Genomic DNA, 22756 nt, shown 5'->3' with positions numbered 1-22756 from the left:
TTTGTGCTATTGGCAAATATCGTATTGTTATCCTGAAAATATGAATTGTATCACATTTACACTAAATGTAGTATTTACTATAGAATGATGCATTAAAATCACCACGCAATTTAGTCAACACATTTTCCTCTAACCGATGACTACTTTTCCATTAGACTTTCTATATTATTCCATCTTTGATGTTATATTTGACTTAAACGAACAGTTTTGCATCGTTCTTCTCCCTAGCATTTCCATAAATACTAGCTTTCTCATTCACCCCACCTGTTGCTTTTTTGTTCTGTCTTTCATCCTCCCCGAACAATTCCCCCGTTTGATGTAAGCTCCAAGTCAACCTGGCTCCTCGCACTCGATAAAATGGGTCAGCTCAGCAAGGCACCTCGCCGACAGCGCCGAGCGTGACAGACGTGCGTGTTTGATTTCCCGAGACGTGGCCATCGCCAGATAATCGGCAAACGAGACGCCACGCCGGCTTTTAAGAGGAGAGATTCTCCTGAATAAACACTAAGGCATCGTCTGGAAACATATTTTTTTCTAATGCTGACCAAGTCTCCCGATGAGCGCCTTTGTTGTCTCTGGCGCCTCTCCATGGTGGAACACACCCTTTTAACTCCTTCACAACCACTATTTAGTCAGTAAAGGGAGCAAATAATTGCCAGTATCCATTGTGTGTCAGCACAATCAAGGTTTAGTTTAGAATAATTTTACATATTTTTCTATTTCTTTGAATGCTCAATGTGACTAAATAAGTCCTCGCTCTTGGCCCTAAAAATACAGATTTTCAATTTAAAAAATGTATATTATTTTTGCTGTTGGCCCTAAAAAAACAGATTTTCAATTAAAAAAGATATCATTTTTGCTTTTGTCCCTAAAAAATAGATTTTCTATTAAAAAAAATGTATATTATTTTTGCTGTTGGCCCTAAAAAACAGATTCTTTATTAAAAATTATATTAATTTGGATGTTGGCCCTCAAAAAACTAATTTTCTATCAAAAATTACATTAATTTTGATGTTGGCCCTAAAAAAACAGATTTTCTATAAAGAAATTATATATATTTTGCTGTTGGCCCTAAAAAATCGATTTTCTATGAAAAATTTAAATTATTTTTGCTGTTGGCCCTAAAAAAACAGATTTTCTATAAAATAAGGAATATTATTTTTTAACATACTGCAGTTTATAAGATGTAAAATGAAATGTGCTGCAGCACCCCTGTAAGGATAAACTATACTATGATTTGAATATTTGGTTTATTTTTCGGGCTTAATTTTCTCTCCTTTTCATATTGATATTTTCTTATTTTTAACTAATCTGCTGTCAGGTCTCCATGTTTACATGGATTGGACATCTAACAGCATCAATGACAAATGGTTTAGATACCTTTGCATGTAACTACATTAATCTGCATGGATACAAATAACGTCATTCAATTTGGGATTCAATGAAGTAAATTGGAAACAGTGGTTAGCTTTGAATGAGCTCCTTTTGTTTGATTAAACTAGCCTGCGTAAACAACACGGGTGAATAATGACATGCCTTTAGGTCAATGTGTACGTGAGCTTGCATGATAGCTTAGGGAGAGTGTGCCTGGAACAATCTGTGACATTATGCAGCGTGAAAGCAGGTAATGAGTCCAATATCGACTGTGAGAATCGGATGCACGCTAGTGGATGGCGGGGTGATATTAGCGGCTTCGCTGAAGGTGGATCACATTGATCAACTTCAAGCGGAGGGTCATTACGTTTGCCCCCCTCCACCCCCAGCCGGGGGAGCACTCGCCGGAGAACAATTGCAAATGCGTTTGTTTTTGAGTTTGTGTGTGGATGTTAGAAAAGTGGATAAATAAATAGGAATGCCGGGTTTTTCAATCGGAGGGTGCCGGGCACAGGCGAGGTCCGATAGATGGAGGCTAGGGACACGGAAATTTAATGATAAATAAGGTGTTCCGCCGTTCTAGATGTAGGTAGCGGGGATAGACTACAGCACCCTTGTGAGGGTAATCGCATCAGACGGTTTTTTGTCCATATTTTTAAAGTTTTAAAACCAAATGTATTTTTTTTTTACATTTTAGGTTGTTTTTTTTATTAGATCTAAAAGGTTGCTTTTTGTTCACTGGTCTAGAAAAACTATGACTAAAACATCTAAAAATAATCGAAATAAAATGTTAAATTGACATAATTTTTTTTAAAATTATTAGCAGAATTTTATTTTTGAATTCTGCCTTTTATTATTTGTTTCAGAATTTAAAAACCTCCAATCATTTTTTTTCTTTCCTCTTATCTAGTTGATATTTTAGGATTTAAAATTGTTTTGTAATTTTTTTACTTTCTATTTCCCTTTTTTGACAATTTCTAAGCACTTATGTATTCCTCTAATGTTTTATATAAATCATGGTAAGTAAATCTGTGAATCTTAAAAACATGCACTATGACTTTACTTAACCTTTACTTAACCATTTCTTTCCATATACAGAGGGCTGTCCGGGCCTATGTAACGGCAATGGCAGGTGCACCCTGGGTAGCGGCGGCTGGTACTGCGTTTGCCAGCTTGGCTGGAGGGGCAATGGTTGCGACACCTCCATGGAGACGGCGTGCGGGGACGTCAAGGACAACGACGGAGGTAAGAAGCTCACCGGGAATGCAAATGACGATATGATCCCCCGAGTCACGGCTCGTGGACCCCCGGTAAGAGAATTTGGCGCTCCTAAGCAGCCGCGAGCATCGACAAGCACGCGACCGAGGAAGTCACGTCTCGGTCCAGGAGGGGCGAGACGTGACTTCCTCCGCTGTGCAACTCATTGCAAAATCAAGTTCTCTGCAAGCGTCCTTTGATATTAAGGGAGACGAGCAAAAGTTATAATGGAAATGTTTAGCTTCAAATTGGATTTTCTGGTCGTTTTTGCAAGGAGAAAACCTAAATAACAGAGATTTTAATCCCCAACATTGCTATAATATTTAAAAATCTATCAAAATGGGGTGTAGCTTTTCCATTAACCAGTGCTTAGGAATTTTACTTGTCCTGTCTTCGTCCAATAATCATTGGTTTGACCTCCTCAGACGGCCTTGTGGACTGCATGGATCCAGACTGCTGTCTCCAGTCGAGTTGTCACAGCACGTCACTGTGCGTGGGCTCACCGGACCCCCTGGACATCATCCAGGAGACGCAGCTGGCGGCCGGCGAAAGGGGAAAGTCACGGAGCTTCTACGAACGTGTTCGCTTTTTGGTGGGCCGTGAGAGCACCCATGTGGTGCGTGGTGCCAGCCCCTTCGACACCAAGTAAGTCTCCTCCAATAATCACTTTCTTTAGATTTTTCTGGTCATTTTTAAGGGAATTTCAGGTCACTTTCGGGTCATTTTAGGGCAATACTTGTTGATTTAACGGCAATTTTAGGTCGCTTTCTAGTCATTTTAGGGCAATACTTGACTTTATGGCAAATTCAGGTCATTTTCTGGTCATTTTAGGGCAATATTTGTTGATTTTATGGCAATTTCAGGTCACTTTCTGGTCATTTTAGGGCAATAGTTGTTGATTTTACAGCAATTTTAAGTCACTTGTTATTTAATTTGAGTCTCCTTAATTATAAATACATACCTGGTAACCTCCACCAATTGCTCAACTTAACAAAAATTCCCCTTATTAAGTGATATTAAAATGTACAAATGTAAGACTGCACATATCCGCCAAAGTGGATGGTTCGCCCAATCAATCGGTGCGCCTTGTGTATGCACTAAATTCAAGATTGTATAGATGGCGCTGTATGACGATGACAGCTTGGTAGTGTTGGGTACATTGCTATATTTATTATAGTGAAAAGGCAGGAATGTGTATCATGATAATTATATCGAATTATCATCACAGTGGCAATTTGTAGGAGGGGCTTAAAATATTTTCCTCTTCCTAGTGAACGTTAGAAATAAAATAATAGAAAAGCACTTTCTTAATGTGTGTGATCTTTAGTACAGGTTTGCTAACACTACTAGTATTCATCTAAAAGCAATTATATACGATAAACAAGCCATTCAATATGTTGCAATAGAACGCTAATGAATTGTTTTAAATGTAAAAGCGTGGGGCCGCAGTGACTAAATGCTGTGAAATAAGATTAGCCAGACCCTCGCTTGTTGCTCGTTATTGCATTCCCTGAGTTATTTTGCATTTTATCGCCGTAGACAACCGCTCTATAAATAACATGAGCAAAAGCAAGTGTCAGGGGCTGTTTTTTTGGGGAGGGGGGGGGAAGAGGAAGGCAGCTGGATGGAGTAATGGAGGGTGAAATGGACAGCCGGCGGTGGTTGTGCGTCGCTTGACGGATGACGGACGGATGATGATGGACAAATGTGAGGGGGGGGGGGAGCCTTCAAGCCAAGTGAATGGCATCTCGTATTCATGTATCGTGATTACTTTTAGCGTAATCCATCTGAGGCCTTCTCCCAGTGGCGGCCTGTTGAAATTCGACGGGAATGGTTGTCAGGGTCTCACAAGAAGGCGCTTTGCCTTTTTTGGTTCCTCGCCGTTTCATCTTAAATGCTCTCCGGCTTTATTTTTCACTCGTGACAAATTAGCATCAAAATGGAAAACCAACTTGACAATATTATGTTTTCCTTATGGGATGATGATATTTTTTTAAACATGTTGGGAAAACAAACAGTGGAGTGTTGTTATTTCTTGATGGTGAAGGTTATGGCTTGAGACCACACTATTTTTAGCCTATTGTCCCGAAGTGAAAAATTAAAATTTTATAGTTCAAGTCTATGAATTCAAGCGACATCATTTTCCAAAACACAGCAGTAACATATATTTCACCATTTAATATTCACATAAGGTTTTTTTCTTTAGAAAATATATTACTTTTCATACATACGTCATATTTTTTGCTAAAAAAAATGGCGAATCAAGGCCACAGCTTATATAGCCTACGTGCAATACCCAACATTTCCAGTAGCCTAAGGTTAAAAACCCTCGCTTCCATCGGACACCCTTAAAGCTTTTCTTGTAGCATTTCGTGTATGAGGAACACAGTGACAACTGACATTTTTTTTTCTGCCCGTCAACAAGCACTCAGCGTTCTCTCGCCGCCGGACCAAGACGGGTAGAAAAGAAAAAAGTAGTAAGTAAAGTAGCAGAAGCAGCGTCCATGAATAAGTAAAAAGTCGAGAATCCAGAGAGATGAGCCTCGAGAATGGAGACTCACCTAAAAATATCAGTGACAATCTATTATTCATGCCTGGTGTGCGTTTCCCTGGCACCCCCCGCTTATAAAAGCCGCCGATTGTGACAGTGAGTTCGGAGGGGGGCTTTGGATGGGTTTTCTGACACCTTTCCTGATGCGACCGGTCAGCCTATCATCTTTCCATTGATCCTTCTTAACCGCTTCCTCGTAGACATGTCGTAGCTCGCCACCCTCCGATGTTTCTCACCACAAGAACTTGCAGAAGTGTCACCCAATGAAGTGGCCGCTGTTACATAAAGGCTCCCTGCCTGTTACATGCCATATAAAAGTGAGAGGGCAACTTTTGGAAGAGACTGACATACTGATGCCAGGTTATCTCAGATCGAGACAACTGATTTGGTGTTTTATCGCCGGCATTGATAGCCAATGAGTTTGATACATTTCCTTTTGGATGGACGCCACATCTGACACAATTTATCAACTTTGTTGATTGTCGGTTAGTCTGGATCGTCTTTTTTTTAGTTCTCAGAATATTATAGCCAAAAAATACAACGTAACAGGCTGTTGACGGTCAGAGAGAAAATATTTAAAAAGTCGGACTTGAGTATTAATCGCAGACCAAGCCAATCTATTAAAAAAGTCATCACTCTCAGATATTTCAAAAACACAAATGGCTGAACTGGGACAATACTGTTAAGTATGTAGATGCCACCTTAGTTTGCAAAACTTTCCAACATAAAGCTACTCCTCCACTTCAAGATTTTGTACAAAAAAAATCCAATACATTAAGAAGGGCTGGCTCCAGAGGTGACTTTGTAGTTCCCATCAAAACGAGATATAAATTACCCAAAGCACCTTCTCTGTGCACATACCTGGAACTTAATATCAATTAACATACGTAAACTCCCGTTTCTGAACTTCTTTGCCATCATCATCTTAAAAATATTCCGTTCACAACAATGTCAAAAACTATACTACATGTGTCTGAGTATCCAGCATGTGTCATTGTTTATCTTCAACCTACAAATGGGACTAAAGATGGAAATTTCACATGTATATGTTCTTTAACATGAACATAGATATGTTCGTTAATATGTGCTGTCGCTTATTAAATAAATCAAACTCTTGAAGACTTGTAATCGGGGAAATTCCGTTAGTACTGTACTCAGCCATTGTTTTCCCCCAAAACAAGGCACTCCCAGGGTATACAGCTATTTTTAAATGGCTTTTATTCTTAAATAATGCCACACAGCGGAAACAATTAACACTAGCGTGTTAACGCCCGCCCTCGCCGTGTCCTTACCAGAGGCAAGATCGTTCACCTCCTACTACGTCGCTCCCCAGGAACCTGCCTTTATGTTAATTAGTCTGACTCTCCTTCAGTAGACCTTGGCTGTCCAAGCGCCTTCATGTAAACAAACCGGTGGAAAAATCCAAAGCTGTATTTGCATAGAGTGACCGCCAGAGTTAACCGGGCGCTATGGTGCAGTCAGTATTAACATCGTTGGTTTGTTTTATTTGAAGAGCACAATCGCAACAGGTTTCGAATGCACAAAAGTGGAACTATCTGGTTTCTGCTCGCTTGCTCTATCCAAAAAAGAAAAATCTTCTTTTTCCTCCTCAGCAAGACAAATGATTTCAATATTGACATCAAACAAAAGTCAGAGAAAGCGACGATGAGGGATCAGCTAAAGTCTTATCGTTAAAGTGTAGCATACTGCGTTTTTTATCCGGCGAATCCATGTTAATATTGAATGTAAACATGAGGAATTTGGATTTAACAGACAGTATAATGCATGAAATGGACAAATTCCTCTATGGCGTACTGGGTAGGAATAGGGTCGGCCAAAATGAAGCAGTAAATGGAAATCTCCAAACTAAGTGGTGAACTTCATTTTTTTATTTTTTTTACTAAATTTCATCTAAATTATATTTTTATTCAAGATCTAACTTTGTGGAATTGGGGGCAAACTGCTTCAGGTAGAAATGAATTGCAATGCAATTATACATATAGAAAATTATTTGGGTACTTTTCTACCCTAAACAATGCGCTATGGAATGACTACTTTTTTTCGACAATTCTGGTTGTGATGTCACAACCAGAATTAATTTAGTGGTTTGAAGAAAAATGGCTGAATTAATTGTGGTTTGAAGAAAAATGGCTCAATTAATTTAGTGATTTAAAGAAAAATGGCTGAATTAATTTGGTGGTTGAAGAAAAATTGCTAATTTGTTGGCTTCTTGATACTTATACTATCAGTTTATAATACACATCCCTACTTAGCTTCATATTGCTGCATACATCTGGCTTCTTAGGCTAAAATTATGTTATAATGGAAAAATTCTCAATTGCCAATTTATTTGGCCTGACAATAATAGCCATGACAAAATGGAACAATTTCAAAAAGCCCTTGACAGCATGCACTACACACTAACTCCATCTTATTATAATTGTGGACAAAAGGTGTTTATTTCAACCAACAGAAGAAAAAAAACATAACACTAATGGCCTAACTCTAATAAAGGCTCAGTTGGATATGTGTTCTTTTGCCTGTTGCGACTTATTGTCCGACAAATACGGCACTTTGTTACTTTCCACCAATGGTGGATGCCAATCGATATTTTATGGCGCCCGTCGATCGGATCTCATTTACTTACCATCGTCGATATTTGGGTTCTCGATGAGCAGCCAAGTAAGCATTCTTATTGTTTTCTTTACAACGAGAAAGATAAGTTGTGCTTTTTTTAATTAGAGCAAAAAAAAGCAAAGTAAAGCTTTCTTATCTCATTATCGCTCCAGCTCGAGAAAAGAAGAAAAAAAAACCCTCAGAGACATGCAAGAAGGTGTTTTTTTCTGTGTGTTGTTGTTGCTGTTGTTGTGCTTGATTGCTTTTATTTTGTGCAGTGCTTTCTTTTCACAATCTACCATGAATCTTTCGACTTTCATCGTTAGGCTGCAAAGAAAGAAATTCACTGCTTTCACACCAGTAAAGCATGTTAGTTAGAATAGAAAACATTCATTGAGATTCTTCTTTAACAGAATGAAAACAATGAAGGTCATTGTTTTTGTACTGCTGTATGGTGTATTTGTGCATTTTCTTTGTGTTATGCGGTAAGATTTACAATGCAACGCCATTTTCTCATGCAAAAGAAGTAGCATTTGTGATTTTAGTTCTTCCTTAGTTTGTTATGAGTGTCAAAACTAGCCATGGATCTCTCAGACTCATTTTGTTAACACATGGAATGACATAAATGTCAGATTTATTTGGACTGGGTGGGCCTATATTGATTGAATGATCAATCTTTCCTGTTGAAACAAACTTTAATGGGTATATGCTGACGTTTTATTTCTTAAAGTTCTTATTTACTGCCATTGACAACATCAAATTCCCAATCCATTTGAACTGGGAGAGGCTGGAAGCAAATTTTCAACACCAAATCTCATAGGATGAAATACACATAGGCCAGTAATATTTTTTTAAATATATTTTCTGGACTAAAATTCATACTCTTCATACTTTGCCTTATCGGCTCTTTAATTTACAGTTTTTAGGCTTGTTTACCCACAAAAATGTTCATATGTTACATTAACAGGTGTATATATTTTTTACAGTTTTTACTTTATTATATAACTTACTTTAGTGCAAGTTGTAAATATATTTTTGCTTTCATTGTTCATTTTTGGCTATTGCAACATTTTTATTATATCTTAAAAAACATATGCTACTTTTTATTTGGATTTTTCAAATTTTTTTATATGCAAGCAAACCTTTAAAAAAATAATTACTATTTTTTTAATTGAATCTAATATAACTTATTTTAATAGAAAATAACCATGGTCCCACTAATGCTACCCTTATATGTAAATTATGGGGTATCAAATTAATGTCCTTTGGGCCTCAATTGGCCTCTCTCAGTCAAAATACAATTACCAGTGTTTTGTCACCAAAAAGATTGTCTGCTTCTGGAAAAACAATCTTCTTTTTGTCATCTTTATTGCGGGGCAACACTTGCTGGAATTAAGGTGTCATTTTAATTGCTTGCAGTATTAAGACATTGATTCATCTGGGCTTCAAAGTAATGCGTTATCTAACAATAAACTTGTATATTCCACGACCCAGTTTAATTTGAGACACTTGTCCTCATTTACGTAGGGAACTATTATTCTTGGACATCATTAAGCACGCGCCTCCACTTTCCGTCCCCTTGGTAACCTCGCCATTTTCTCGCAGGCACGCTTGCGTCATCCGCGGACAAGTGGTGACCTCGGATGGAACGCCATTGGTGGGCGTCAACATCAGCTTCATCGACAAACCAGCGTTCGGGTACACCATCACCAGGCAGGACGGAAGGTGAGATTCAGACGCCGCCATTTTTTTTTATTCCCGTGATTCTCGACCGCCGTCGTTGATCTGTCTGGCGTTTTCCGTTTCCGGAGCGCCGTTCCGCAATCCCCGGAGACGGCAAACAAAGACAATCTGGTGCAGGCTCGTAAATTATGCGTCAGTAGCTACAGGGGAAGGAAAGGAATTAAATATGCCAAGTATAAAAAAAAAAAAAATTGCGATCACAGATGGACAGCTTTTGCACAACAACAGCGTCTTTTGGAGAAATTAGGGCAAGCATTTTAGTCCAGACACCTCACAGATATTTAATTTTGGCTTTTGGTCATATTCTTGAAATGCCCTGCCATCGCAATCCAAGATGTAGAATTATAATGCAGTTTGATCCATTTACAACAGAATTAAATGGAGTCAACTAGACTAATAGTCGCAATAATGCTTGGAACAACAACAAAAACTGTAACAGTCATACCACCACATACTACATTGAGTTGGAGACAGGATACCTGCAGAGTTGCCATTAATGCGCCAAAGAAACAGACTAAAATGAAGACAATGTAAAGAAGAGAGGCTAAAAACACCCTGTAAAGGGAGAGCAATGACAGTTTATAAAAACACCCACTTTGGAAGCAGTACTAGACACCAAAATAGGGATGTTGACACCAAATAAGGTTTAAGGGTCAGACAAGGGAGTCCCACATGGGGATGTGGGTAGTTGCAGTAACTATGTTACGCGATACATTTGTAATAGTTTGCATTGAATTGAACTGAATGCTTTTATTGTCTTAATATAAGTTGTATGAGATTTTAAGGTTTCACTGTGTAGTGCACACATAAAAACAACAAAAACAGACAAATAAATAATCAATATATAATAAATAAATAAGTAGTCCAAGTAAGACCTTGTTCTGTCTGAGGTCCATCGTTTTGGAGACGTTTAGTGCCAAGTTATTGAGAACGAACCATTTGCTAAGTCTATGGACTCCATAACAAACAAACAAACATATAATGATCAATAACCAATCACTAAATAGTAATAGATAAATAAGTGGTTAACATAATAAATCAGTAGTAGTCAGCATGGTTAAATCACTAGATTCTGGATTCCTTGCCAATAGCAAAAAGGTTTTAAAACATTTTTTTATGTTTTTTATGTTTTTTTTGTGTATTTTACAAAGAGCTCAGCCAAGTTGAAACTATCAAACCCTGCAAAGAACCCCTAAGGGAACTTTATATATTTAATCTATGTCAAGGCAAATGTTGCTAGCAACAATAACCTCAAAAGACCTCTGTAGTTCACGTCAGAAAACTTTTTTTTTTTTGGTGGGTAACGTTCTTTGAAAAAAGGACGGCCCCGGACAATAAAGAACACATCATAGAAATGAGTCTAGACAGCTTTCCCATTTCTAAGTGGCTGAACAGGTGCATTTTTGATTTCACGGTGCACTGCGCCTGTTTACAGTCATTGCAGTTGGGGGGTGCTTGTGCTGGTTGGTGGCTTGCAGGGGGAGTTGCAGGGCCATGTTTACAGGAGGGTAAAGCAAGTAGATGGAGGAGTGTTTACACATAAGCTTCCCTTCTGGAGAAGCATATAGAATTTGATGGAAAAAAATGGAGCTATGCGTGACAAAAAGGCTCACCGAGGGGGAGAGTGATGAAGGAAGGTGGAAGTATGCCAGGAGAAACCAAGTCAGAGAGGAAAAGACTTCAAGGCCAAGCAGATTAGAGCACTGTTGATGATGAGGAATGTCGATGAAATGATATCGGGGAGAAAGATCAAGAGAGCGACATTTTTACAGACGTTGGAAGGTGATAAAATTGTCAGCGGGAAGGAAAACGTACATTGCGACATGACAGCTTTCCTTGAAAATAACACAATTGATTGGTGATTTGTTTTGTCGTCTCATTATATGAACTACTTTATTTTCACTAAGGGGGTGCTGGAGCCTGTCCTAGCTGACTTTGGGCTAGAGGCAGGGGACTACCTCAATTGGTTGCCAGCCAATCGCAAGGGCACTCGACAAAGACTTCAAAAATAAACTATAGACTCATAATTATTGGAATTGGAAACAAACAAATTATTTATGTAATGTTGTGGAGCAGCATTCTTAAAATTGAAAAGACCTGCAGAAGAAAATAAGTAGACTTGTTGTGTTTATGGTGTGGTGAGTTGCAATACAAATTTGAAAGTGGGTCGGTGAGATTTCACCTATTAATTTTCAATCTAAAGTGTTAGAGCAGCATACTACGGCCCGTGGGCCACATGCGGCCATTAGGCTTATTATTCCGGACCACCGACGTTGTCCAAATAATGATTTTTTTCACGTATGTTAATACTTTAGTCCTTTTTTTTCCATTTTATGTTTCATATGTACTGTTAACGGATGCACTTTTTTATATGTATCGTATCTTGTGCTGATCCGGCCCATCTATCAAATTTTCAAAGTCAATGGCGGTTGTTGTGGTCGTTGTCCCAGCAAGAAAACCCTATTATAAACTAGTGCAAGACTGCTAATCCGGTGTCATCTTATCTTTCCAGTTTCGACTTGGTGACTGACGGCGGCATCGCCGTAGCCCTCCACTTTGAGCGTGCTCCCTTCATAACGCAAGAGCACACCCTATGGCTACCTTGGGGTCGCTTCTTCGTCATGGACACGGTGGTCATGCGCCACGAGGAGAACGACATCCCCGGTTGCGACCTGAGCAGCTTCGCCCGCCCCGCTCCCGTGGTGGCGCCGGCGCCTCTCACCGCCTTCGCCGGCTCCTGCGCCCAAAGGGGAGCCGTGGTGCCCGAAATCCAGGTGACTAACTCAACACCCACGTGCTTTTTCCTTCAGAATAAAACGCACAAAGGGGGTGGGGGATGGGGGGTCTTCTGCAAAATGATTCATCCCACACGTGCCAGACTCTGAGCGCTATTCATCAAGCGTAACAGTCACCGCTGTGATCCTTATCTCTGGTGTAATTGGTCTTCTTCTTGGGAGCTTGGCCGCTTTCCAGTCTGCAGAGCCAAGATGATTTTGCAAGTTCACATTGTCGGGTCCAGCATTTTATTGATATTTTACTTTGAAATGCATTTTGATGGCTAAATTAGTTTTGATTCTTATCCCCCATGATTCTACATCTGTGACTTATTATGTTATTCTTCATTTTATAAGTTAGTTCTTGGTTTCTAGTCGAAATAGGTTAAAGTAAGACTAGTAGAATGGAGAACAGTTACCAACTGTTAACATATCGCCTAAAATAAATAGATAACAGAAAAAATATTGTCCACAAAATAGCGTACTCCTAAATTGTCATTTTAGTCGTATCAGTACCTCATTGTTGCAAGACTTGTCTCTTTAAAATATTAAATTGAACATAATACCATATTTCCTCGCATATTGACTGCCTCTGGGTATAAGCCGTACCCTTAAAATTGCCTTAAAATTGTTTAAATTTACAATTTCTCGCGTATAAGCCTCCCCCTGATTCACAATTTTACCTCCAAATTCATGGTTATAAATAGGGAGTACAAATATGTAACATTGAAAGGAAAATGTCAAGAAAAATCATCGCACGTGGTATTTCTGAGATACGTTATGAATCGAAAGGATCATCTACTGGTTTATTGAATTATTAAATATCCAATATCATAAGAAAGTTAATATTCCTGTCTTTGTAAATGCAAAATATCAAATTATTCAATTTGAAAAAAAAATACGTCTATCTTGACGAGAACCTGATACTTTTTAATGACAGAAATTACAAATTTCTTACCAGAAGTTTAAGTTGTTGTGGCGGCCGTATTGTTTCTTAAGTCAAAATATCTCCATTCTTTCAATGGTTAAAATTCCTACAACATTTAAACAAGAAATCTGCAGAAAGGGAGGAAACTCCAAGTACTCCAAATACGGAAACTAACATTGTTTAGGATGGTGATAAAGTGATTTTACCAGCATATAATGCCATTGACCTCTTTTACACACAAAACCACCACAAGTACACGTGACTTTTTCTGTCTAACAGGCGTCTCTTTGCCCTTTTCTAATGATTTCATCTCCCGGTACACTCCGGTAAGATTTATGGCATATCAGGGAATTTGGTGGTACTCTATTCATAGCCCACGCCTCCCTCGTCTTTGCCTGGCTTTCCAGGTCGAGTCATGAGTACGAATTTGGATCAATCGCCCTCCAACCGCTGACCGACGTGTCCTCTGACCGCCGTTATGGCAGGTCGCCGTTTTAATTGTGACTTTGGCCAAAAAAGGAAAAGCGACAGACTAGAGGTGACTTAATTAGAGCAGAGCGGAATAAACCGGCGCTTGTTGACCTTTAGCCTTGAAGACCCACTCTGTTATTATGACTCTATCCATATATTATCTCTCCGTATAAGCCGCCAGCCCAAGGGCAACGTGGCGGTATCGCCACACTCGTAATGAAGGGCTTTTCCGTTATTAAATCGATGAAGAAAACTATTCAGTGCGCTATAATGAAGAAATCCTTCACCGGGTCGCTTTCAATTCCGCGCTATAATTGTTCCCCTATTGATGTTTCGGCTCCATAGATTCGCTCGGAGGAAAGGTTATGAATAATACGTGACAGTCTGTACTGGTCAGCGGCCAGAAGGGAAGACAAATGGACGTTAGTTGGAAAATCAAGGGGTGTAGGGGGGGATTTAAATAGAGAATTTCTCGGGTTACTGAAAGTCACAGTAGCCATAAGGATGAAAAAAACACGGGAATAAGTCAATGGAGTGTAAATGGCATATTTGGGGAACTAGAATGTCATTTTTTGGGTGATTTTAGGGCACTATTTGGTGATTTTGGGGCACTTTTTGGTGATTTTAGGGCACTTTTTGGTGATTTTAGGGCACTTTTTGGAGATGTTTTAGTTTATTGGACAATTGCTGGTTTTCGTCTTATGTTCAGACCATCTCCGTTTTTTTAATATACACCTTGTTTTTTATTTTATTTTTTTAATGAATAATGACGATGAGATGGAGTGTTTTTGGGTTTATTTTTGGGAATTTGGAGAACACTTCTTGTTGAGTTCAGGGTACTTTTTTTAGGGCATTTTCATGTCATGTTTCAAGTTAGTAATTTTTGTGGATTTATGGGCGGAGTAAATAATGACGACTAGAACCCGCCAAATCCATTACAGTCATCCGTTAAAAATAACAACAAAAAGACAAATAAATAATCAAAAAAGTCAATTAATTATAATCAATTAAGTAAGCAAATCTGGCAAATTGTACATAAATATTCTTTTCCACTTGTATATTTTTTAGACACTGCAAGAAGTCGTTCCCATCCCCGGTAGTGACATGAAGCTGAGCTACTTGAGCAGCAGGACAGCAGGCTACAAGTCCATCCTTAGGGTGACCCTGACGCACGCAACCATCCCGTTCAACCTGATGAAGGTGCACCTGATGGTGGCAGTGGAGGGCCGACTCTTTAGGAAATGGTTCCCTGCCGGTCCCAGCCTTCTCTACGACTTTGTTTGGGACAAGACCGACGTCTACGGACAGAAAGTCTACGGATTGTCAGAAGCTTTCGGTCAGTGAAAAAAAAATATTTTTTTTTTGCCATTTTTAACTCAACCAAAATATTGCTTAAAGCTAGAGTGAATGCAAGATTCTGGACGCTGACACTGGCGTTTCCAATGGGTATATCTTTTATTTCCTAAGGGACAAATCCATGCTTGACCTACTGTATATTGGACAAATAATTTTTATAGTACAAAAAAGGTTTTATCAGCAATTAGAGGGTGTGCTGTGGGACACAATGCAGTCACTAATGAACAAAAAAGGTTCAATTACGTATTTTTCGCACCCTAAGTCCTAGTCACTTGTTTTTGGGGATCTGCCTATCCTAATATTTTTTGTACCAATTTAAAAAAAAATCTTTAAAACCCAATCTGGTTCCATACAAAGCCCAAAACTGTATTTTTAGACTATAAGTCGCACTTATTTTCGTTGTTTGACTTTGCCTTTAACAATTATTCAAAGGGGACTTATTTATATACATTTTTAAGCGATACTTATCTTAAAAACTTATGTTAAGAAATGCCAATTTACACCTATTTTGCACCTTAAACTCAAATGCGACTTAGAATGTATTATTTTCTTCATTTTGTATTCTTTGTCTGGTACAAATTATATATTCCAAAAAATACAGTCCATTATTTTCTTCCTTTTGAACATATCCTTCAAAATTTTCATTTTTTTATTTTGCTTTTGCCCTCAAACTCTAAAAAAAACGCTAAAACCGAACATCACATATTTTTGGCTCTCATCAGCCATACAAAATATGAATATTGTAACATACCTGACCCAGAATGTCCTCATTTCTAGACACCACATTTTTGTTTTTCTTCTTTAGTTGTTTTTTTTTAAATCCACTCAGCTCAAATAACATAAAAAGACAGTGACATTTAAAGGGTGAGAAGAGTGCAAAAGAAATAAAATACAACTGCTAACAATGTTCCTCCCACCTTGTACTTCTAGTGTCAGTGGGTTTTGAGTATGAATCATGTCCGGATCTGATCTTGTGGGAGAAGAGGACGGCGGTTCTTCAGGGCTACGAGAGCTTGGCCTCCAAACTTGGCGGATGGACTGTCGACAAGCACCACGCTTTGAATATACAGAGCGGTGAGTCAATGTCCATGTTCTATTCTGGTCGGGCTTTTCTTTTATCTTTGCATGCCTACGCTCGCCCACTAACTGCCGTAGACAATAAAAGTGACTCTAAATCATTTTGAATACCTCATTTCAGATGAATTCCAGGAAAGGAAATTAGCTTTATGTTAATTATGTGTAATTCTAGCATGGAAAAAAACAAAAGTAAAACATATTTCGATATTTTATGGATGCTTATAGTGGTAAATAGTAGGAGTATAATGGCAAATAGTGTAAATATGATTTTTGATAGGCTTAAAATGGACAAAAACACATGAATTCAATGTATTTCACTTGTAGAGGTTTAATTTATTTAGTCTAATTTATTATGTTGATTCTACATTCATTTTCATGATTTTTTTATCAGTAATTTGTGTTATATTCCTCATTCTGACAAAGCACAGGAATAAGCGATTAATCATAAGCTTGTATCGTTAAATTGTGTTGAATTTATTAGATTCATGAATGGATTATTATTTATTTATCTATTCATGACACTTGCAAAATAAAAAGGGATTAATCGCATATTTTTTTCAATATAACGGGGATTAGATTAAGATTAATTTGATCAATTTATCACAGGCACACAGAAAAATAATCATTCATATAAACAACAAATAAGTGATTTATCGCATGAATTATTGATACATTGCGGCAGGTATCAAGATTTATGACCATTTTTAATCTAATCCCATCATAGTACTAAAACATGACCAAGAAAATATTAATTAACAATCAAAAAGTATTGATATATTTTGACAATCAATCTCAAATAAGAACTTTGATGATTCCATTTCCGAACCCGCCCATTTCAACTCCAAACATTTGCGATCTGGACACGTCGGTCAGCCTGACGAGACGTTTACTTTTCCTTTCATTTTTTTTTTTTTTTTTTGGTCCGTTCCTTTTTCCCCACCATCCTCGGGGTCCCTTTTCTCATTCCTGCCAAATGGCTCCTGAAAGGTGGATGAAAAGAGAAGAAAGTTCTGGCGCGTCAACTGTCACGCTTGAAGGCCTCGCTTTGTGTGTAAGAAGCTCATCAGAAGAGATGAGGCGTGCTGATAGGAAAAGTGCCGCCAAAGCTTTGATCCGTCGCACCGACTCGGAATGCACCATCCAGAGGAGGAGGAGGGTGGGGGGGTGTAGGGGTTTGGCGTTAGAGTCTACAAGACGTTAAACACACCCGCCCCTTCGCTTCTTGGCTCGGCGGTGTCATGTTCGCACTCGTCGTTTTTAGGACCGACCTTAATTTAATCGCCGACAGCCCGCTGGCGGAAGCCGCCGAGGAATTAAATCACCTCCCGGGAAAAGGATGCTCGGCCCATCTTCGCCGATATACCAAACGTGGCTCCATTCGGAAAGAGGGGGAAATGCAGCTTGGGGTTTAAACAGGATTTTGCATTGATGATCTCGTAAACTTTTTAAAAGTGCTACTCTAAACCAGACATGGGAAAACTACAGCGCGCGGGCCACATACGGACCATTAGGCTTTTTAATCCGGCCCACCGACGTTGTCCAAATATTTTTTTATTCTTCCAAGATGGCGCCATCACGCGGAAGCTAGTTGGAGTAGCTCTGTCCACTCTTATTTGTTTTTTGTGTTTTACAGCCCCTCTCTATCTTTTTTTAAATGACATTTTAATATTTCTTAATACATTCCTTTTTACTTTACTTTGTACTTTATACTTTTTACTTTAATGATGAGTGATGAGTATGTTAATACTTTAGTCCTTTTTTTCCTCTTTCTGTTTCATATGTACTGTTAACGGATGCCCTTTTTTATATGTATCATATCTTGTGCTGACCCCGCCCATCTGTCAAATTTTTAAAGTCAATGTGGCCCCCCGGGCTGAAAAGTTTGCACAACAATCTTAAATTCAGCCTATTTTCTAGCTAGTTACTTAATTGGTGACTCTCCATTACCTCAAGGGTAAAAACTTAAGTATATTTTGAAATCTAAGTATGGCGACTAAACTAGAATGAACATTAGAAAAATATGTCACTCAAAATGTATCCTCATCAGGTATTCTCCACATGGGCAATGGGGAGAACATCTTTATATCGCAACAACCGCCCATCATCGGCAGCGTGATGGGCAACGGTCGGCGCCGGAGCATCTCTTGCCCCAGCTGTAATGGCATGGCCGAAGGCAACAAGCTGCTAGCTCCGGTGGCGCTGGCGTGCGGCTCCGACGGGAGCCTCTACGTGGGCGACTTCAACTACGTGCGGCGGATCTACGCCACGGGCAACGTCACCAGCGTTTTGGAGCTCAGGTAACGAAATGTGGGATGACGAGCATGGATTGCAAATTACTGTCCTTTAAAGAGTGCTGATATGTTGATAGGTAGACCTCTGATAACTAATAAAAGCTAACAATTGAACATAGAAATCATAAATTGAAAAAACCCGCTGAGGAAAACAAGTAGACTTGTTGTGTTTATGGTGCGGTGAGTTGAAATATGAAATTGAAAATGGGTGGATGAAATTTTACCATACAAGTTCAAACCGAAGGCTCATGACTGTGAAATTGCGGAAAGCCTGACACAAAAGTATTAACATATGATCCAGTAAATGATATCTTCTATTTATGAATGGCGACTCTACAAGCAACCTTTTATTAGGAACTCATATTCAATTTCCTGTATTTGTTAGCTCATTAGCATTTTCAAACCGTATTCTGAGCAATTTGAGACGTCATAACAAGTGGATACACCTGATTTTCTAGATAAAACTTCAGTCTTTCTGCCAAAACCGCCACCCTATCTCGTTTCCATACTTGGGGATGTCTTCCACAAAGCAAAACATTCAATTGAGATAGACAGAAACACCCCGGAGGCGCGAGACGGACACTCCTCTCGCCCCGTCCACCTGTCGTAGTTAGAACCCGATGTTTTTATCTTAGAGTGAGCGATCAATGTCGTTGTTAATGTCTTCCCAAATGAGCTTAGGGAGATACAATGTTCTGTTTGATTAATTCTGTCTCTTCTTAACCCTCTTTTTTACTAACAACTTACATTTCCTTGTCTGTCTTGTCCCCTTTTCTGTCTGCTGCTTTTGGCAGAAATAAAGACTTCCGGCATAGGTAAGAAATTCTGTTAGACGAGTTCCAGAGTTGAATGTCGTCGTCACTTGATGCAAACTTTTGAACCCAATTCAGGCCCTCACTTCAAAGCAGAGAGTTGACACTGAGCCGAAATATTGTCTGTCTGGATCATTGTCATCTTCCCACAGCTGACACCATTCCATTTTTAACAAGCTTTCATCTTCCAGAGGCCATTGCTTTGCATCTGCGACTTTGCTTCAATGGCTAATTAGCATCTATTCAAATGAATGACAAAGCAGTATACATAATAATAGTCTTAGGCATACTTCTACGAGCCAAAAACTGCGCCTAAAAATCAACACATCGATTCATTTACAGGCGAACTGAACCTTTTCGTTATTACTTTTCTAATGAAAGAAAGATATTTGGGAAAGGACAACTCACAGAGACGGAAAGAAAAGTCAATTGAGGGTCCCCGGGGGCGTTTGCTATCTATTGTGCTATTTTTTTCTTTCTAAATGGGGGCCGGTGACCTGTACGACTAGGCTTTTCATTCTATGTTTGACCACATGTTCGTCAGCTCAAGTCATGACCCCGTCCGTGATGGGAAATCAATCAAGAGCCCTTTCGCCTAAGATGTGGCGGATTTGTAGACAGTTCTGCCTTACCGCCACCTGCTAGGCACTTCTACCCTAACACAGAGTCAATTATTTCTTATTTTTATCTGTAATCAACTGGACTAGACATATACTCAACTATCAATGCACCTGTGTCAAAGTGGTGGCCTGGGGGCCAAATCTGGCCCGCTGCATCATTTTGTGTGGCCCGGGAAAGTAAATCATGAGTGCTGACTTTCTGTTTTAGGATCAAATTAAAATGGAGAGTCTAGATGCATATTATATTTCCGGATTTTCCCCCTTTTAAATCAATAATTGTAATTTTTTAATCATTTTTTCAGTTTTTTTGCTCAAAAATAATTTTGTAAAATCTAAAAATATATTTCTAAAAAAAGCTAAAATAAACATTGTTTTAGATCTATAAGAAACTGAATATTCAGGGCTTTTAATCCAGTTCTTTTAATCCATTTATAATTAAGAAAATCTAAAATGGTCCGGCCCACGTGAAATCAAGTTGACATTAAAGCGGCCTGCGAGCCAACCCGAGTCTAACACCCCTGCTTAAAAGGATATTAGTTGTCTCCCATTGACACATGACAGCTATAAAATCTTGAGAATTTGTGTCATATCATCTTAAAATGCATGACAACAAAGAGGTCTCTCCCATCCTATATGATATTGGGAACAAGATCGAGGGTCTTGATATTGCCCTTCAGACTAATATGACCTGATATTAGTATGCTAATACTTGCCACACCTTAATATATTCCACACACCATTGGACTCTGACAAACACAAACTCAGCGCCTCACTTGCTAGCACTAGATTAAAATAGCCAAACGTCCCTTTGTACTTCCAAGCACATTTGCATGATAAAAAGGAGATATACTCAGGAAGAAAAACAGCATGCGTCGCTAAGAAAACCACTAAATCCCGCCATCAATGCACTAGCCGTGCATACCGATACTGCGCCAAGGGGGGGATGTGGTGGCCCGGTTCACCCCACGTTGGTGTTCATTGACCCCCCACCAAGGATGTCCCTACCGCGCCCTTCCTCTATTCCTGCACCAGCATGCAAAAAGCAATTATCTCCTACAAACTAGATGTTGTCGATGAATATGCACGGCCGTAGCGGCCCAAGGTCGGCAAATAACGCTTCCCGGTTATGAAAGCGGACGCTCTACATACACCCCAGGTGCTGATAAGCGATGGACTGATTGCGCTAGCTGAGCGGAATCCGGTTACCGACGTTGGAAGCCAGCCTGACGTTTATTTATTTTATTTTTCTTTCAGTAGTTATCTTATGTTCGGACCGACGCCAGTTGAAGGTCAATTATCACGTGGATGATCCCAATAGAGCCTTGCCTTGTTGTGGCATTTTAAAAGAGAAAAAAAACATGGAGAACTGAAAGAGCCCTCAAGGTTAAAGAGTGGAAATTGGCTCTTAATCCACTCTGAATGACGGCCAGATGACAGCCATCTCTGTAATGCTTATCAGGCACTGCCGGGGGCCCGATAAACTCGGGTTATCTTTGGAGTGGACTTTAATGACTACCTAGTGCACACCGTGCTTTTATTAAACTGCATGGGGGGTAAAATATGTTAGAAAAACGCAGCATTTCAGATGTCAATCAGAATGTTTGCTGTTTTATTACTCTGGGTTTAACATGTTATCTGTAAACTAAGGGTGTCAGACTCGGGTTGGTTCGCGGACCACGTTCACGTCAACTCCATTTCATGTGGGCCGGACCATTTAGGATATAATATTTTGATTCTTTTTTTCATAAATGGATTAAAAGAACTGGATTAAAAGCCCCTGAATATCCAGTTTTTTATAGATTTAAAACAATGTTTATTTTAGCTTTTTTATATATATTTTTTGATTTTACAAAATGATTTTTTAACTAAAAACACCAAAAAATTGATTAAAAAATTACAATTATTGATTCAAAAGGGGGAAAATAAGGAAATTTAATAAACATCTATACTCTTCATTTCAATTTGATCCTAAAACAGAAAGCCGGCACTAGGGCCGTACGAAATGACACAGCGGGCCAGATTTTGCCCCCGGGTCGCCACTTTGACACCTGTGCTGTAAACTTCGACTATTTGTGGCTGTATCTTTCCTTTCCTCCCAACATTTTTTGTCATTTTCAATCTGCTTACATTTAAACTGTTTATCACATTTCCAAGGAATAAAAATGGCTTCCCTGTCGTTTTTAATTGTTCTTTTGTCCATCCCTTTTCCACAGCAACAGCCCGGCGCACAAATACTACTTGGCCAGCAGCCCCGTGAATGGCGCCGTATACCTATCGGACACCAGCAGCCGCAAGGTCTTCAAGATCAAGTCCCTAAACGCGCCCAAGGACGTGGCCAAGAACGCCGAGGTGGTCGCCGGGACTGGAGATCAATGTTTGCCCTACGATGACGCCCGTTGCGGCGATGGGGGCAAAGCCACCGAGGCCACCCTCACTAACCCGAGAGGTAAAGTCAAACACAGGAAAAATACCCATATTTTTTCTTCCACCAGCTGCACATTAACGTTGCTTTCCTGTGAATTATTTTAAGATTTCATTATTTGTATGATTCGTCGTTTCGTTCTCCATATTTGAAGGAGGCGCGAAATCATTTGATCACACGCTAGTGCACTTTATGCCCCCCAAAAAGTTGGCTGCAGTAAAACTAAAACGTCCAATTCATCTGGACTGGGAGAAAATAATAGTTGTTATAAAAAAAAGAGCATTCAGAGCAGCCCTTACAATTTTATTGAAATGCAATTCTATTGGTTTCAATGTGAATACAAATAAATAATTAAAAATGGAATTTTAATTAAGATTGTGTGCAATTAACCAGAGTTTTTTTATATTTTATTCCTTTAACTGCATGAATGTATTTCTAGCAACAAGTACATTTGCATGATATGA

General features: G+C 39.1%; 1 protein-coding gene across 9 annotated transcripts in view; it reads left to right on the top strand.

Moving 5' to 3' along the window:
- The window catches only part of tenm4 (teneurin transmembrane protein 4), a 125618-nt gene that overhangs the window by 79859 nt on the left and 23003 nt on the right, over positions 1–22756 (top strand). For 6 of the 9 annotated variants that reach the window (XM_077722148.1, XM_077722149.1, XM_077722147.1 and 3 more), the window contains 9 exons: positions 2473–2619; positions 3057–3276; positions 9404–9523; positions 12054–12315; positions 14783–15050; positions 16001–16144; positions 18195–18444; positions 19233–19253; positions 22084–22316. In XM_077722148.1, the coding sequence (XP_077578274.1) occupies positions 2473–2619; positions 3057–3276; positions 9404–9523; positions 12054–12315; positions 14783–15050; positions 16001–16144; positions 18195–18444; positions 19233–19253; positions 22084–22316 (1665 nt within the window). The remainder of the gene's footprint in view (positions 1–2472; positions 2620–3056; positions 3277–9403; positions 9524–12053; positions 12316–14782; positions 15051–16000; positions 16145–18194; positions 18445–19232; positions 19254–22083; positions 22317–22756) is intronic. The other 3 variants (XM_077722143.1, XM_077722150.1, XM_077722145.1) reach the window with 1 other exon arrangement.

Source organism: Stigmatopora nigra, chromosome 8 (assembly GCF_051989575.1).
Source record: "Stigmatopora nigra isolate UIUO_SnigA chromosome 8, RoL_Snig_1.1, whole genome shotgun sequence".
NCBI classification, from domain to species: domain Eukaryota; kingdom Metazoa; phylum Chordata; class Actinopteri; order Syngnathiformes; family Syngnathidae; genus Stigmatopora; species Stigmatopora nigra.
This window is presented reverse-complemented; position numbering and strand designations above follow the sequence as displayed.